The sequence below is a fragment of the Fundulus heteroclitus genome, chromosome 8 (genome assembly GCF_011125445.2).
Source record: "Fundulus heteroclitus isolate FHET01 chromosome 8, MU-UCD_Fhet_4.1, whole genome shotgun sequence".
Taxonomy (NCBI): Eukaryota; Metazoa; Chordata; class Actinopteri; order Cyprinodontiformes; family Fundulidae; genus Fundulus; species Fundulus heteroclitus.
The window spans coordinates 25,840,207-25,857,873 of record NC_046368.1 but is presented as its reverse complement, the minus strand read 5'-3'; the positions used below and the strand labels follow the sequence as shown (position 1 = coordinate 25,857,873).

The 17,667-nt window shown below is 41.0% G+C and overlaps 1 protein-coding gene and 1 long non-coding RNA gene across 2 annotated transcripts; both read left to right on the top strand.

Moving 5' to 3' along the window:
* Positions 1-276: 276 nt before the first annotated feature.
* On the top strand, positions 277-3,765 carry LOC118563961 (zinc finger CCHC domain-containing protein 12-like). Its single transcript, XM_036140448.1, has 2 exons — positions 277-600; positions 853-3,765. The coding sequence occupies exon 2, from the start codon at positions 1,774-1,776 to the stop codon at positions 3,505-3,507; it is 1,734 nt and encodes a 577-aa protein (XP_035996341.1). The 5' UTR covers positions 277-600; positions 853-1,773; the 3' UTR covers positions 3,508-3,765.
* Positions 3,766-8,354: 4,589 nt separating this feature from the next.
* Positions 8,355-9,630, top strand: LOC118563962. The gene is made up of 2 exons (XR_004931548.1): positions 8,355-8,677; positions 8,930-9,630. It is a non-coding gene; the product is annotated as an uncharacterized LOC118563962 (long non-coding RNA).
* The last annotated feature ends 8,037 nt before the right edge of the window (positions 9,631-17,667 follow it).

Sequence of the window (17,667 nt, the reverse complement as noted above, 5' to 3'; positions counted from 1 at the left end):
GGCCATTTATGCCTGTTAGTATATATATATATATATATATATATATATATATATATATATATATATATATATATATATATATATATGTAACCCAGGTTAACATAGCCTTCACTAAACATGAGCCCTTTCATAAAGGATAACTACAAAATGCATAAATAAAGAATAAATAGGTCTTAATATAGGTAAAAAGAAAATATAAAAATAACAATTGCAAACATTGTAAATGCTGTATTTCATGTTATTTTCTTTTCTTTTGTTAAAATGGTATAAAACAGATTTATTTTGTTAGCATCTCTTATTTTGAAGGGTCACATTGATGTGTGGCCCATGTGACTTGTTCCAGCCAACCGAGTTGCTACGTGCTCTGGCGCTAAAAGAATTGGAGAGAGCAAGAAAGAAGCAGAGAGAGCAAGGGAGAAGCGGAGAGAGCATTGAGCTAAGAGTTGTGCTGTGAGAGAAAAAAGAGAGTTAAGAAAAAAATAGACAATTAAAAAAAAAAAAGCGCCTGTTGTTGGGGAAACTTTTCCATTGTTGGAGGAGGAGCTTTCCACATTTTTCACCGACCGTGTTCAGCGTGTACACGTTGTAGAACTGGACTTGGTGAGTTGAAAAAAGTGTATTTTATTTTCTGTAAATGATGTATTGTAAGATAATTTTATTTCATAGAAGTGGAAAGCTAAAGTAGTGGTTTTTATGTTGTTTTATGTTCGAAAACTGTGAAAGTACGGGACGAGCTGGTGTGGGTGAAGCATGCCCCACACAAGGTTCAGCCGCCAAAACGGCGAGTTACTTTATTCAGTACAAAGCGAAGTTAAAAGAACTTTTGTTATGCTTTGTCGGATATTGAACCAGGCTTTTTTGAAGTTGCTGGAGGTTTGACCGGGGAACTTCGAGTCGATCTCCAAGTTGGATTCTACTGAAGAGAGCGAAACAAGATGGCGAGCCGTAACCCAGGAACTCTGTAACTGCCGTCTAGCAGGAGCCACACATTCCGCTGGACAATCCCAATCATCCAAACTGGTATGATCTACCCATGTTTCCTGCTGAATTAGCATTGGGAACGGAATAAACCCTGCAGGACCATCAGAGGAAAGAGACATTGATCTAAACACAAATTATTCAGCCTTTTTTTTTCTGAATTTGTTGAATTGTGTTTTATTGTTTCTTTTCCTGAAACCCATTCAATGTCCTTTGTGTGTATTGAATGTGAAATTGTCTGTTGGGTAGAAATGGAAATAAGAAATGGTTAAACCAGGAAATTAAAATCTTAACTTCCTTAAAGAGAACTCTAAATAGCTAAATTAGATTTAAAAGATTAGAGAATCGATTAGACTGTAAATTAACTAAATTAACAGTATTCATCGGAACTAAAATAGAACTATAACCTAGGTTAGAAAAAATAAAATAGTAATCCTTTTAAAACCTAGCATTAGGTTTAAATTCCAAACAGGGGAACTATTTTAGGATCTAAATGTGTGTCATGTTATGTCAACTGCTGTAATATTGTTGTTGTTCTTTCTTTGGATAAAAAATTAAGCCGGTAGTTCAAACTATTCCCTGGTCTGTGGTCATTAATACTCTTCTACATTTCTCTACTCCCGTAGTCGAACCTAGTACTGGTCTATTGTCTATCCGATTAACTGTAAGCACATCGTGAGTGTTACAGAAGTGGCGAGCCCAGCCAGGAGTAGGAAATAGAACCTTAAAACTTTATTTCTGACCCAGGAAAAAAAAAAAGAAAAAGAAAAAAAAAAAAGGCCAAGTTCAGCAAAAATGGATATAGTTGACAGAGAAAATATTAAAGTTCCAAACTCAGTCATTGTTAGTGGTGTCACTGACACAGAGGTTGATGAAAATCTATCTGACTTCCTGAACAGATATGGGAAAATAATGAGAACCTTGAAAATAGATGACCCGCAGTCTCCTTTCCACCAAAATGCCATTGTAGAGTATGAGAGTGGAACTGCCTTGACAGCACTTGAACCCCTACTCCCTTATGTACTCGAGAGCTCGGGCAAAGTCTCTTATCGAATCAGATCCCTGTCCAGTGAGTATGTGTCTGACGTCACAGACAGGGCCACCCACCGTTTCTTTCGTGAACTGCAAGAAATTGCTAAATTAGGTGGAAAATCCTTTGAAGCTATCCTGCATGAGCACCTGTCCAGGTGCTCTCAATCGGTCACAGGCAGCTCTGAGACACCTGAAATTGGAAGTTCTACTCTCGAGACACAAAGTGACCTAACGAACCCAGTTGCCCGACCAACCCAAGAAAATGAGCAACCTTTTCCAAGTGAAAGGGCAGAGCAGTCTAAAACTGCTCCAAGCCATTCTGACTCTGACTCAGTTAACCAACCTCGACCCAACCTAGCCTCTAACCTATCACAGAACCTTGTCACTCCCCCTGGGGTGCAAAAGGTAATTGTAGAGCATATAGTACGAAATGAAGCTCCGGTCTCACAGGTGAGTGCCTCTTTTCGTCTGAGGCAGTTTTCAGGCAAACTACCTTGTCCTAACCACGAGGTTGATTTCGACACATGGCGCAACAGTGTTGAGCTCGTACTACAGGATCCAGATCTATCTGTCTTGCAGTGCTCACGAAAGATTTTAGACAGTCTTTTGCCGCCTGCGTCCAATGTGGTAAAACCGTTGGGCCCTACAGCATTGCCATCAGCTTATCTTGAACTGTTAAATTCAGCTTTCGGCACAGTGGAAGATGGCGATGAGCTTTTTGCTAAATTTCTTAACACCCTCCAAGACCCTGGTGAAAAACCATCAAATTACCTTCACCGCTTGCAGACAGTCCTCTCTAAAGCTTTGAGCAGAGGCGGAGCAGTCCCCACTGAAGCAGACCGACATCTTCTGCGTCAGTTCTGCCGCGGGTGTTGGGATGATGCCTTACTAGCGGAGCTCCAGCTCGAAAGGAAGAAGGATAAACCGCCTTCATATGCTGAGCTGCTGTTGCAGTTAAGAGTTGAAGAAGACAAACATATTGCAAAAGAGAGCAGAATGAAAAAACACTTTGCTGCGGCGAGACCGAAAGTGGCCTCCCACGCTATTACTGCAACCCCTGACTTCTCTGAACCTGAAAGGCAAGAAAATCTTGCTGAGATGCGAACCCAGATAACTCAGATGCAGAGTCAGCTGACAAGATTGAAACCCCAAAAGGGTGGTCAACCTGTGGTTCCTCAAAGTGATCTGGTCACAGAACTAAAAGCACAAATCACTGAGCTCCAGAGCCATCTGGCTAAACTAAAACCACTAAACTCTGCTAAGAAAAGTGCTAGTGCGTCTAAAGTCAGGACACAAACTAAGCTTAAGGCACCGGAACAAACTGCAAAGAGTAGGCCAAAACCTTGGTATTGCTTTCAGTGCGGCGAGGATGGCCATATCATTTCCGCTTGCCCAAATGAATCAAATCCATCCCTTGTCGCTGAGAAGAGAAAACAGTTAAAAGCAAAACAGTTACTTTGGGACGAACAGAACAAACAAACACAGTCTTTAAACTAGAGGAAGCCCTCATTGCGGGACAAATGGGTGCTGTTAATGAAACGGGTCCCACCAAGCATTCGAGAAAGGCCAGAAAACCTTTCCTTCACAACAAATCAGCCGGCGTGAAGTTACCCAAAGGCCTAGTTGGAGCCAAGTACACTGCTGAAGTACTAATTAATGGGCAGGCTTGTAATTGCCTTCTCGATACCGGGTCACAAGTGACCACCGTATCACAGTCATTTTATGACACTTACCTCTCACATTTGGAGATCCACTCCATACGTGACCTTCTTGAAGTTGAAGCCGCAAATGGTCAGAATATTCCATATTCAGGCTATATATGCATTGATATCACATTCCCAAAGGGTGGTTTTGGACATGACCATACCGTGTCTTCTCTTGCATTGGTTGTTCCAAACACGCGCTCCAGTGCCCAATCTTCTCTCTTGATTGGTACTAATACCCTTGATCTTTTCTTTGAGAGTTTTTCTCTTGCTAACACAGATTCCAGTGCCCTTCCTTATAGTTACAGAATAGTGCTGAGTGTGTTACAAAAGAGACACAGGCAGAAAGAGACCAGCAGTCTGGGTCTTGTCAAACTGTCGGGGAATGAGCCTGAAATCATTCCTGCCGGCCAAAGTAAAGTATTAGAAGGGTCAGTTCATGTGACCATTGACACCCCGGATAAGTGGGTTGTAGTCGAGTCCCCCAATGCATCTTCATTACCAGGGGGTATTTTGGTCACTAACTGTTTACTTACTCTTCCTGAGAAACAATCACGAAAGCTTCCAGTTGTCCTGCGAAACGAAAGTAAACATGACATAGTTATCCATGGAAACAGTGTCATTGCTGAAATTCATGCCATGCAGGAGATTTTGTCACATCCCCATATTCCTGAGTCAAAGCGAACTTCTAGTTCACAGCCTGCTGATCTTAATCTAAACTTTGCAGATTCCCCAGTCCCCGCTGAATGGAAAGAGCGAATAATCCAGAAGTTGAACGCTATGCCAGAGGTTTTTGCGCAGCATGATGCTGATTTTGGGTGCACCAGTGAAGTAAAGCATCAGATTAAATTGAGCGATGAGACTCCTTTTAAACACAGGCCTCGCCCAATACGACCGCAAGACGTCGACGCTGTACGTCATCATTTGCGGGAGTTGCTAGAGGCAGGGGTGATCCGCGAATCTGAGTCAGCTTTTTCCTCGCCCATCGTGGTGGTAAGGAAGAAAACTGGAGATGTGCGACTTTGTGTCGATTATCGAAAGCTGAACCAGAACACGATCAAAGACGCTTACGCGCTTCCTAATCTGGAAGAAACTTTTTCAGCCCTTACTGGGTCAAAATGGTTTTCGGTCCTTGACCTCAAAAGTGGTTACTATCAGGTTGAAGTCGAGGAGGCGGATAAGCATAAGACAGCTTTTGTATGCCCACTGGGGTTTTACGAGTTCAACCGTATGCCGCAGGGTGTAACTAACGCTCCCAGCACGTTTCAAAGGCTGATGGAGAGATGTATGGGCGACATAAACCTTAAGGAGGTCTTAGTCTTTTTGGACGACCTTATAGTTTTTTCTGAAACCCTTGAACAACATGAAACACGTCTTCTCCATGTGCTCAGTCGTCTCCAAGAATATGGTCTAAAACTATCACTCGAGAAGTGTAAGTTTTTCCAGACATCTGTGAGGTACTTGGGCCACATAGTCTCTCAGCGAGGTGTTGAAACAGACCCCGAAAAGGTTGCTACCCTAACAACTTGGCCAAGTCCTACAAACCTAAAAGAACTCCGCTCCTTCTTAGGGTTTGCGGGGTATTATAGGAGGTTTATTAAAGATTTTTCTAAAATCGTCAAACCCCTTACTAACTTAACTGTAGGATATCCCCCTCTGCGCAAGAAAGGTAGCTTTAAGCTAAACAGTGATCAGTATTTTCAGCCAAAAGCTTCTTTTGGGGAGAGATGGACAGAGAGCTGTCAACGAGCATTTGAAACGATAATACACAAATTAACTACCGCCCCAGTGTTGGGTTTTGCCGATCCCAAGTCGCCGTATGTATTACATACAGATGCTAGTACAACCGGGCTAGGAGCAGCTCTGTATCAGGAGCAAGAGGGAGAGATGCGTGTTATCGCATACGCGAGCAGAGGGTTATCGAGAAGCGAAAGCCGGTACCCCGCTCACAAGCTTGAGTTTCTTGCCCTCAAGTGGGCGGTAACGGAAAAGTTTTGTGACTACTTGTATGGCAGTCCTTTCACAGTGGTAACTGACAGCAATCCTCTAACGTATATTTTGACCACCGCTAAGTTAGATGCAACAAGTTACCGCTGGTTGTCTGGTTTGTCATCATTTGAGTTCCAGCTTCGGTACAGAGCTGGAAACCAGAATGCGGATGCGGACGGGCTGTCTCGCCGTCCACATCCTGAACCAGTAAACGATCTTGTCTCCCTGAAAGAACAAGAGCGAATCCGACAGTTTGTACAACATCACTTACCTGGCACAGATCCTTTCATTGATGTTCCTTCTCATGCCGTAAATGCAATCTGTGAAAAACATTTAGTGTTTCAGTCCCTTGATGCAGATCATCAGGATCTTACCTGCCCCCTTGTAACCTCTCTGTCTATGACTGCTAATGCGGTTCCTGACAGTTTTGATCAGTGCAGCGCTTTTCCTGTTATTCCGAGCATGTCAGAAGAAGAATTGAGTCAAAGTCAAAGAAACGACCCTGCTATCAATGAAATAATACACCAACTGGAAACAGGTGAAACACCTTCTCCTGTGGTGCGGAAAGAAATTCCACAGCTTTCCATTCTTCTGCGAGAGCTGAACAAACTCGAGCTGCAGAATGGGATTTTGTACAGAAAAAGGCAAGTAGGTGAAGAAATCCAGTATCAACTTATTCTCCCTGAAAGCCTAAGATCTATGGTGTTGAAAAGCCTCCACGATGACATGGGTCATCTTGGCTTTGATAGGACCCTCGACTTGGTCCGAACCAGATTTTTCTGGCCAAAAATGGCCTTAGATATTGAACAAAAAATCAAAACCTGTAGCCGGTGTGTTTGCAGAAAGACCCTGCCAGAGAAGGCAGCGCCTCTAGTAAACATTCAAGTAACTAGACCTCTTGAGTTACTGTGTATTGACTTTTTGACAATCGAACCGGATTGCAGTAATACCAAAGATGTCCTTGTCATCACGGATTTCTTTACAAAGTACGCTGTAGCAGTCCCTACGCCGAACCAAAAGGCTCGTAGTGTAGCCAAAGCTCTGTGGGAAAACTTTATCATCCATTATGGTTTCCCAGAGAAATTGCACAGCGATCAAGGTGCAGACTTTGAATCAAAAACCATCAAAGAACTATGTAACCTAGCTGGAATACAAAAAGTTAGAACATCACCCTACCACCCCAGGGGAAACCCAGTAGAGAGGTTTAATAGAACTTTATTAAACATGCTGGGTACACTCACTGACGAGAATAAAAAACATTGGCGTGACTTTGTGAAGCCCCTTGTACACGCGTACAACTGTACCAAACATGAAAGTACTGGGTTTACCCCATACGAATTAATGTTTGGTAGACAGCCTAGGCTACCTATAGACCTTGCGTTTAATGTCACACTGAGCAATCGCCAGCAACAGTCCCACTCGCAGTATGTCCAAGCTCTCAAATCTCATCTTCGAGAGAGTTACCAACTGGCTAGTAAAAATGCTGCTAAAGTGGCGGAACGGAATAAAATCAGATATGACCGACATGTAACTGAATCTGTCTTGGATATTGGTGATCGTGTGTTGGTAAGGAATGTTAGGATTAGGGGTAAACACAAGTTATCAGACAGGTGGGAATCTGTTGTCCATGTGGTTGTGAGTCAAAAAGGCAACTTACCAGTGTATACAGTCAAACCTGAGAATCAGGATGGTCCAACCAGAACTCTCCACAGAGACCTTTTGTTACCCTGCGGGTTCTTGCCAGCTATCCTTGAAAATCCTGCTGTAGTCCGAGGAAAACCCCGCCGGCCAAACACACGCCAACACCGCATTACTGATCATGACGAACCTGAACTTGGGTACAACTCAGAGGAGGAAGACAACTATCCCTTATATAACACCCCAGGCCCTCTTCAGGAGGTTTCTAGAGTGGTGGAAGAATATGATGTAGTCCTTCCTTCCAAACCATTTCTGACCCCTGCTGTTGAACAGCATAAATCGAACAATATTGATGTCACAGAACATAGCAAAGTGTCTGATAATGTTCCTGTGCCCCACAATATAAAGAACCCGGACAACTTACCTGAAAGGGGCAACTCAGTGGAAACACAGAGTGTATCTGAACCTAACGTGGTCAGAGAACCAGAAACTCACCTTGATGAGATGGATAATGCCACAGATCTTAGCCACACCAATGTTGTGGAAATGACTCAGACTGAAGTGAGTGAGACCGAACCTATGACCACTGATGGTAAGGACTGTCACTGTGTAACAGAACAACCTGACAAAAGACCTTTTCGACAGAGAACCAAGCCAAAAATTCTAACTTATCCTAAATTAGGGAACCCTCTTGTCAGTGTAGTTCAATCTCTGTTCCAAAGTTTGAGTGAAGCTGTCACAGGTTCTATCGAAATCCCTGAGATCCAGTTAGTCTAACTCGGGTAGTATGCAAAGGGACTTGCATAAATTTTAGTGGGGAGGGTGTAACCCAGGTTAACATAGCCTTCACTAAACATGAGCCCTTTCATAAAGGATAACTACAAAATGCATAAATAAAGAATAAATAGGTCTTAATATAGGTAAAAAGAAAATATAAAAATAACAATTGCAAACATTGTAAATGCTGTATTTCATGTTATTTTCTTTTCTTTTGTTAAAATGGTATAAAACAGATTTATTTTGTTAGCATCTCTTATTTTGAAGGGTCACATTGATGTGTGGCCCATGTGACTTGTTCCAGCCAACCGAGTTGCTACGTGCTCTGGCGCTAAAAGAATTGGAGAGAGCAAGAAAGAAGCAGAGAGAGCAAGGGAGAAGCGGAGAGAGCATTGAGCTAAGAGTTGTGCTGTGAGAGAAAAAAGAGAGTTAAGAAAAAAATAGACAATTAAAAAAAAAAAGCGCCTGTTGTTGGGGAAACTTTTCCATTGTTGGAGGAGGAGCTTTCCACATTTTTCACCGACCGTGTTCAGCGTGTACACGTTGTAGAACTGGACTTGGTGAGTTGAAAAAAGTGTATTTTATTTTCTGTAAATGATGTATTGTAAGATAATTTTATTTCATAGAAGTGGAAAGCTAAAGTAGTGGTTTTTATGTTGTTTTATGTTCGAAAACTGTGAAAGTACGGGACGAGCTGGTGTGGGTGAAGCATGCCCCACACAAGGTTCAGCCGCCAAAACGGCGAGTTACTTTATTCAGTACAAAGCGAAGTTAAAAGAACTTTTGTTATGCTTTGTCGGATATTGAACCAGGCTTTTTTGAAGTTGCTGGAGGTTTGACCGGGGAACTTCGAGTCGATCTCCAAGTTGGATTCTACTGAAGAGAGCGAAACAAGATGGCGAGCCGTAACCCAGGAACTCTGTAACTGCCGTCTAGCAGGAGCCACACATTCCGCTGGACAATCCCAATCATCCAAACTGGTATGATCTACCCATGTTTCCTGCTGAATTAGCATTGGGAACGGAATAAACCCTGCAGGACCATCAGAGGAAAGAGACATTGATCTAAACACAAATTATTCAGCCTTTTTTTTTCTGAATTTGTTGAATTGTGTTTTATTGTTTCTTTTCCTGAAACCCATTCAATGTCCTTTGTGTGTATTGAATGTGAAATTGTCTGTTGGGTAGAAATGGAAATAAGAAATGGTTAAACCAGGAAATTAAAATCTTAACTTCCTTAAAGAGAACTCTAAATAGCTAAATTAGATTTAAAAGATTAGAGAATCGATTAGACTGTAAATTAACTAAATTAACAGTATTCATCGGAACTAAAATAGAACTATAACCTAGGTTAGAAAAAATAAAATAGTAATCCTTTTAAAACCTAGCATTAGGTTTAAATTCCAAACAGGGGAACTATTTTAGGATCTAAATGTGTGTCATGTTATGTCAACTGCTGTAATATTGTTGTTGTTCTTTCTTTGGATAAAAAATTAAGCCGGTAGTTCAAACTATTCCCTGGTCTGTGGTCATTAATACTCTTCTACATTTCTCTACTCCCGTAGTCGAACCTAGTACTGGTCTATTGTCTATCCGATTAACTGTAAGCACATCGTGAGTGTTACATATATATATATAAATTAATCATTGTGTCACCTTTTCTGAGGGCGTTGCTGCCATCTTTATAAGAAGAAAAAAACAATTCAGCAGATATAAAATGGCATTTTTAGGGTGTTGGTTTTTGCTAATTTATCTGTTTCATTTGGAATTCAAAGTCAGGATGCGTACTTAAATTGCTTAAATTAAAACTCTTCAGGTTTTGATTCCCAACCGTTATAATTTCAATGAAGGTGTTTTCCCCTTTGCCGCCATCCTATTCTTTATTCTGTAGCTTTTAAGGAAGTAAAAAAAAATCAGTTTGTTCCCATGCTCATTTCTCCCACAAGGACCCAAAATGTTATCTTCCGTCATCTTTTCACTCCCATTATTCCTGAATAGGCTTTTTTTAAACGTAATCTAGGTCGCTTTTGATTTCCTCCTTGCAGCCGCTCTCCACACATTTCAGCATAAGGTGGTCCAAGCGCTTTGCGTCATGAAAACATGTAGACATCTGACACATTGAAACAGTCACCATTTGTGAGACCAGCATCAAACATTAAATGGTGTAGGCATATCTCCCTCCCCCACATTTGCACAATCTCCACATTGCGCTACAGGAACTTGTTCAGCCGCTCCTTAGGAGGTTTACAAGGGCATTATGATGGGGCATTTAAATCACCCTTCTCTCTTTCCGTGTTAGCCCTCTGGGGAAAGCAACTTGCAAATATTCAGGCAATGTGCCTTAATTGACCTCGTTTTAAGCTCATCAAAACAGCTGGGCAAAGTGTTTGGTTTGCTAAAGCCGATATCACGGGCGCTAATAAACTATGCCGGCTCACCCCTCTCAGTTGCATGTCTTAGGCATCAAGTGGGATCCATATTTTTATTTTTACTGTGAAGCTTAATTTTAGCAGTAAAAGTAGTGTGCTTGTTCATGTCTAAAGAACTTTAATGGATCCTCTTTATTGTATCTGAAAAAAAAAACTACAGGGCCAGCCAAGCAGCTTGAGTTCTCTGGCATCACCCTTGATTCTAAAGCCATGGTCGCTTCACTGCCTGAGTAAAATTATGTCACATCTGTACAATTTCTCTGTCCTTCAGTTCTTCCCCAGTTCGTCCAAAATGGCTTCTTCTGTCTCACTGGGCCTCCTTAATCTTGTCCTCCATATCATTCCCCAGGCCGTTCTTTTATTTCCTGCCTGGTGATCTGACTAATTCTGTCTCCTCTCTAGTCGATGGCTGTCGCTCTGACCTGGTTTTGGTCCAATCTTTTTTGGGACCGCAAAGGAATCTCCCTTCACAATTGTCATGCACTCGGCTGACTAGTTTCAGTTTTACATACCCAGCTCCGTCCGTAGGTTAAAGGGCTTCATACAGGAAGAACGGTTTGCAAGTTTGATCTCCTTCATTTCTCCAGTCTGCATCATGAGCTTTCTAGTAGATGTTTCCATCTCATAGCAAACTGCCTCTGGGGCTAAATTTAAAACCAGAAACACATCTTGCTTTAATGCAGTAATGCAGACATGGTCTATGCATTAACAAAAGCCGCTCGTCTTTCAAGACTAACATGCTTTATCTCTGTCGCACCACTGGCAAGCAGTATCTCACAGCTTCATATTCTAGCTAATCATGCTCCAGGTTATCCAAACACAATCACCAATGCTGTCTCGTTCTAAATTCCAGCTATTCCGCCCTCCCTGCTATGAGTCAATGCTCTCCTTACATCATTTCCTCTTCTCGAGGCTCTGAAGCTAGACTAAATTAATCCCTTCATCCTCTTGATCAGATAGCAATATTTTATTTGAAATCTAGTCTATGACCTTCCTTTCTCTGATTCTATTCTGTTGCTCAGCTCACCTCCACAAACTCTGTCAGTCTCAATACTCCTTTGTTCACAATCTTCATTTAAACAGTCCTAGCTTTTGTCATTTTCTTGCTCAAGCACTGCTGCCTTAAGCTTCCTTCATTCAGTTTATCAGCAGGTGTCTTTTTTCTCCAAAGGTCACTATTTCATCTCCAGCAACCTCTGCTTTAATCATTCTAGCCCACAGTTTAGTCCACACCCTCTCTACACCTTATCAGTCACGCCCGCACCCTCTCTGCACCTTATCAGTCACTCCCACACCCTCCCTATACCTTATCAGTCACACCCACACCCTCTCTACACCTTATCAGTCACTCCCACACCCTCTCTACACCTTGTCAGTCACGCCCACACCCTCTCTACGCCTTGTCAGTCACGCCCACACCCTCTCTACGCCTTGTCAGGCACGCCCACACCCTCTCTACGCCTTGTCAGGCACGCCCACACCCTCTCTACGCCTTGTCAGGCACGCCCACACCCTCTCTACGCCTTGTCAGGCACGCCCACTCCCTCTCTATGCCTTGTCAGGCACAATCATCATCGTCATTCCATCTCTACACCTTGTCAGGCACAATCAATGTCACAATCCTGTCATTGTTCATCCTTCCCTCACTATGCCTTGTCAGGCTAATCAACCCTCTCTTCAGCATGCCACGCTCCTTTAAGCTTCTAACTCTCCGCCTCTCCTGTCACCTCGATCTTAAGACTTTCATTTGTTGCTCCTCTCATTCATTGTTTTCTCTGCCACGACCTTAGCACCCCTTTTTTTAATCCTAATCCTAACTCATTCTCAGCACATCCCTTTCTGTCTAAATTCTTTCAGCTCGGCCTCTGTATGTTCTTTCCTAATCCTAAAATTGACATCCAAGCTCATAGACATTCACAGCTTTCACGTCTTCTGCCGGGCTCAGAACTTGTTTAATTTATGTATTAATCTCTCTAATTTCTTCTTTTTGTCTATGTGAGTCTCTCGAGATTGAAATACTTGAATATCAGAGGGAGATAGTTCATTAGAGAGACAAGGGCAATTTTAGAGAAATGTCCAAATTGAATCAACAGACTGGTCCCAATATCTTACTGAATATTGCATATATATAGATATGGAGAACTTCTTGCTGTTTTAGTGAAGTACAGTTACTGTCCATGTTCTTTTACAAGTTTATGTGCCCAAACTAAAACAAAGTTTTCAAGCAACTTAGGTTTTCAAAAAGATGCCCAGTCAACATCTGTATTAGTGTTGTCATTATGCTCAGATCTGGTTTTTACCCAAGCACCTGACTAATAATAATAAAAAAAACATGAACCACTCTTCCTTTAGAAAATATGACAGTAATGGAGACAAACTTGATATGAAATTATATGGAGCCACCATAGGCATTTTGTAGTCTATAATCACACAAATCCTCCCATGCTATTATCTGACAACCAGACCACCCTAATCTTGATCATTTCTGTTTATGCACCCTGATTTGTAGCTGTGACTAATGAATTACACAATGTTTTTTTTTCTAATCTCGTTTTCTCTGAAAGAGACAGCAATAGCTAAAATATGTGATTTTGAAAAAAAAAAACCATTATGACGTCACTCCAGTAGCAGTGTCTGCGTATCGCTAAGTTTGATATGTCCTTCAGAGCAGCCGACAGGAAGCTAGTTGAAATACCGTTACAACCACTCTTTCTTGTTCTGACAGTTTCACAATGGCATCCTCCATCCCAATAGGCACATCCTATACAAATAACGGGCACACCAAAAGTGAAACATACACTTCAGGGGTGAAGGTTCCACTTAAAAAAGCGTAGCTTCCTCACGTTTAGACTAGTGTAATGTTGTTGTTGTTTTTTTTATGTGACGCATTGCAAGGTGAGACAGATAAAGTACATTTAGCAAATCAGACAGTACACAGTATCCACTGGCATGTGCGTTCTGACCACATTTGACGCCCTTCACTACTTAGAAACTAGTCAGGAGAGTCAAAGTGTGACAAAATGCAGAATAAAATCACCCCCCAAAAAAATCATGACTATCCAGAAGTAGCACATTGAGATCTATTTCTGCGTATCACTAAGTTTGATATGTCGAACTCAGCTTAGAAATGCTGAGTTCACAGAGAAATAAGTGCAGCTGCTATCACGAGTTTGGGAAAATGTTGGGAGTAATGGTGATGGAAAAATTAGCCGACCAGGATAACCGTCCCTCCGTCACACTACATTAACTGTGACTGCATCTCAAGGCGAGTCACTCAGAAGCTAATACAGAACACACTGTAGTGGTCAGATGTCGTAAGTTGTTAAATGATGGTGGAGCAAATGTACAACAGCGACAGGCATTTCAGGACATACACACACTTGCAAACGTAGGCTTTTTTCATGGGCCATTTCACTTCACTTGATCCTGTGACATGGTGATGATCTCCACTTTGTCATTTTAAATTGTAATTGCCCTGAGTAGCTTGGAACACTGTCAGCGAGGTAGAGGAGGGAGGAAGGCAGGGACATGATAAGTCAAAGAGTGAGCGATAAAAAAAGGATAAGAGAAAGGGTAAAAGGTTAGGGAAGCTGCTTTCGAAAGGAAGATAAAAATCTCTTCATTTGTTGTTTTTTGTTTTTTATGTTAAAAAAAAGAACACTGATGCCCTACCTTTCTTCCGACTCTCCTATTTGAGAGCTGGATGATAGAATATCTGATTTTCATTTTCTCCAACTACCCCTCTATCATTCACTGATGGGACTCACATAATTATACCTCAGCTCTCTTGGCTGTAATTACAAGCCTCCAGAACAAAAACACTTCAAGTCCATCAGTTTTCCTTCATCATAATTCTCCTCTGAGGCTGCTGCACGAGTCAGATGCTCTCCTCTGGGAGGCAAGGTCATATCTGCACTGGGAACTGTCCCGATGACAGTGTCAAGGCTGTGTCCATTAAAGGCTTTTCATGTAGTCACATATTCATTATAGAAAGTGTGCTTTAGCTGGCTGGCTGCTTTTTATTTGAGACAATATTGTTATAAAGCCCAGCATCCTTCTAGTCCCTGTGTATTAACCAACGGAAAGTGTGTTCAGGGAGCAGTACTTAACCTTAAAAGTCACGGACGTTATTTTTAAAGCTGGAGACAGAAGCCATCATTCCATGTGAGAACAGCTTCTCACTAGAGGCAATAATCTGGAAAATAAATTTATCTTGCAAAGAAATCAGGTAAAATCAGACTGCAAACCTGCTTTAATTAATCATTTGGCATTGACACAATGAAGAACTTTACAAGTCGGTTGTAAACAGGGAAATAAGAGGGAGTCAGGATCTAAATGAAGTACACAAAATTGGTTTCTTCTGGTCTGATCTTGAAAGGTTCATAAAAAATGATTGCTGGGGAAAAATGTTTTAAATCTAGTTAAGTTAGGGGTTGAGGGACTCAGTGAAAAAGAAACAAAATCTAAGTCAAAAATAGCATTTTTTGCATTTGAAGTGGTCCCTGTGTAGAATACCACCGTAGTTTAGAGAAATTGTTGTTCTAGCTAATTGCAATATACACACATTTTTCTGAATTTTACATATAATCTACATGTTGTTCAGAAGGCCAACTAAAATATCCTTAACCTAAATCCTAGGAATGACTGATTACCAACAACAATAAATATCTTTATTAGGGGAGCTACAAGATCTCAAGGGATTAACTGTTTTGATGATAAAAGGCCAAGGTCTCATCAGAGCAAAGTCTGTCTTGCAAGCAATGTCCACCAGTGGTCATCTGGTAAAGTGAGCTTGATTAATTATGAGCCCCGAACATGACAGTGAGGGCTCTGAATGTGATGCCATGTTGCATTTATGTTTGAAACTCTGATTTCTAAGTAAGAAGGAAACCGCTCGCTGTATTGAATCAACAAAAAAAAAAAAAAATCTATGCATCGAGATGCTTAACAAATCAGTTATTTTCCCAGGAAATGGTGACTTAAATCATTAGAGTGCTAAGTTTTAGATTTGGTGAAATAAAAATAATATCTCACCAGTCTTTATAGAAAGAAGGGTTCATTTTAAGTTGGGAGAAAATTATGTATGGCTTTATAATAAATGATGATCTATAAATGCTTAAGGCTGTGTTTTCACAACCCTGACCTACCAAGCCAGCACAAGCTTTGCATTGGTGTATGAGATTTTTAGTCACCAGTAATCTGTTACCGTTCATCACAATGTAAATATATTGTCTTATTTTAGCATTAGAATAGGTACAGCATTTGTTTCTCTGTCCTTATATGATGTGTAAAAAAGAACAGATAATTAAATAATCAGAATACAAATAGATAAAGACCTGCAGTGAAAAAAATGCTGTACCTCAATGTTAATTACAAGAATAAAATAATAAAAAATAAATAACAGTAAATATTTAACAAAAGTGCACTTCACAAGTACAACACATTTCAGAAAAGGCCACTGCCATCAGCAACCATGCGTAATATGTTATCTTTTTCAGCACAGCTAAACAAACACCGTCTGATTATTTTTTTTTTTTTTTGTTGGTCCCTCTGTACATCGTGCAGAGGTTTCCTTTGGAGACTGATAATGTTCAGGAGCTTGTAGACATTCCGCTTCATCCTGTCAAGTGTCTGGGCACCAAAGCTGTCTGTGGCACACAACCATCCTTTTCTCATCTGTTTGTTCAGTTTCTTTGAGCAACTCACTCTTCTGCTGCTGCCCCAACAGATGGCTTTGAAGATAACTTGATTTTCCACCAGAAACCGATACAAGATATGCAACATCTTGATTCAAAAAGTTGAAAAATCCTAATTTCTTGAACATGACTCTCTTTTGTAAAAAAGAAAATGCTTCATACAGCATCTCCAATCCAGCCTGTTGATGAGTTTAACAGCCATGTATCTGCGGCCCTGCCCCGTTTAAATATGTTCCTCAGAATTGACTCAAACCCTCACTAATCTTCTAAATCCCCATCTCTTCCAATACTCTTTTCGCCTGTCCTGTTGTTAAATCTGTAATTTTAGGGGAATGTGACACAGATTAATCACAGAAGCTCAAAGTTTAAAATACAAAAAACCTTGTACTATATTACGTACATTAGACCTCGTTAATAGACCTTAGAACTGCCTCACTTCTCTTTGGTATAGACTAAAAAATTCCTTAGAATGTTTGGTCCAGGTTGATATGATAGCATCATGCAGCTGCTGCAGATCTGCTGCCTGCACATACACGATGCGAATTTCCCATTGCAGCACATTCAAAAGGTGCTTTTATGCAGGGGTTCCCAAAGTGGGGGTCGACATCCCTTGGGGGTCACGAGTTGATTTGATGCTGATAAGCTTAAAAGATTTAGTATTTCCTTATTTGCGGAACGGTTTATTTGTGTGAATTGGGACATTTTGTCACGCTCAGTTCTGGTTGGAAACAGCTTTGGTTCTGGAGTTGATATGGATGTACAGAACGCCCATCTAATCCTTTGGATTTTCTCAGTAAAGAAGTTAGCAAATTTGTTGCAGGCCCTGGCTGAGTGGAGTTCAGAAGCTACAGACACAGCAGGATTTGTTAGCCCTGCTGTGTCTGTAGCTTTTTATTTGCTTATATCTTTTTTAATTTTTGTTGCCTTTTTAAGAAGTTATCTGTGATGTTTTTATGCTTTTTTGTGATGTTTTTCATGTTCCTTGTGTTTTAATTTCTGATCTTTTTTTCTTTCTGTAAGGCAAGACTTACCCTGTGAATGGTCCTATGCAATAAACCTTCCTTCCCCTCCTTCAGCTGCTGACTAGAGATTGTAGCAAAAACAAAGTATTGTACAGCAATAAAATCAGATCCTAGCCCTGGACTAAAACAACAGTTTTTATGAAACTGGCTTGAACACATCTTTAATTTAAGGATATTAATAAATAAACACATCAGCTTTCTTCATCTGGTAACATGAACATGGTTTCATCTCTTGATTTAATTTTCAATGAAAGTTTCAGCATGTTTTGTAAACCACAATATTTCAGAGTGTTTCATATTGATCAGGGAAACTCTGCAGAAGGTGGATCATGTCTGGAATTAATAAATATTGAGGTGATGCGGCCAAATTGCTTATAGAAATAGAAAGGTTAGACTCTTAAGTG

Excerpts from the sequence above, each read along its gene's own strand:
- LOC118563961 (XM_036140448.1), top strand. The coding sequence starts at position 1,774 with ATGGATATAGTTGACAGAGAAAATATTAAAGTTCCAAACTCAGTCATT.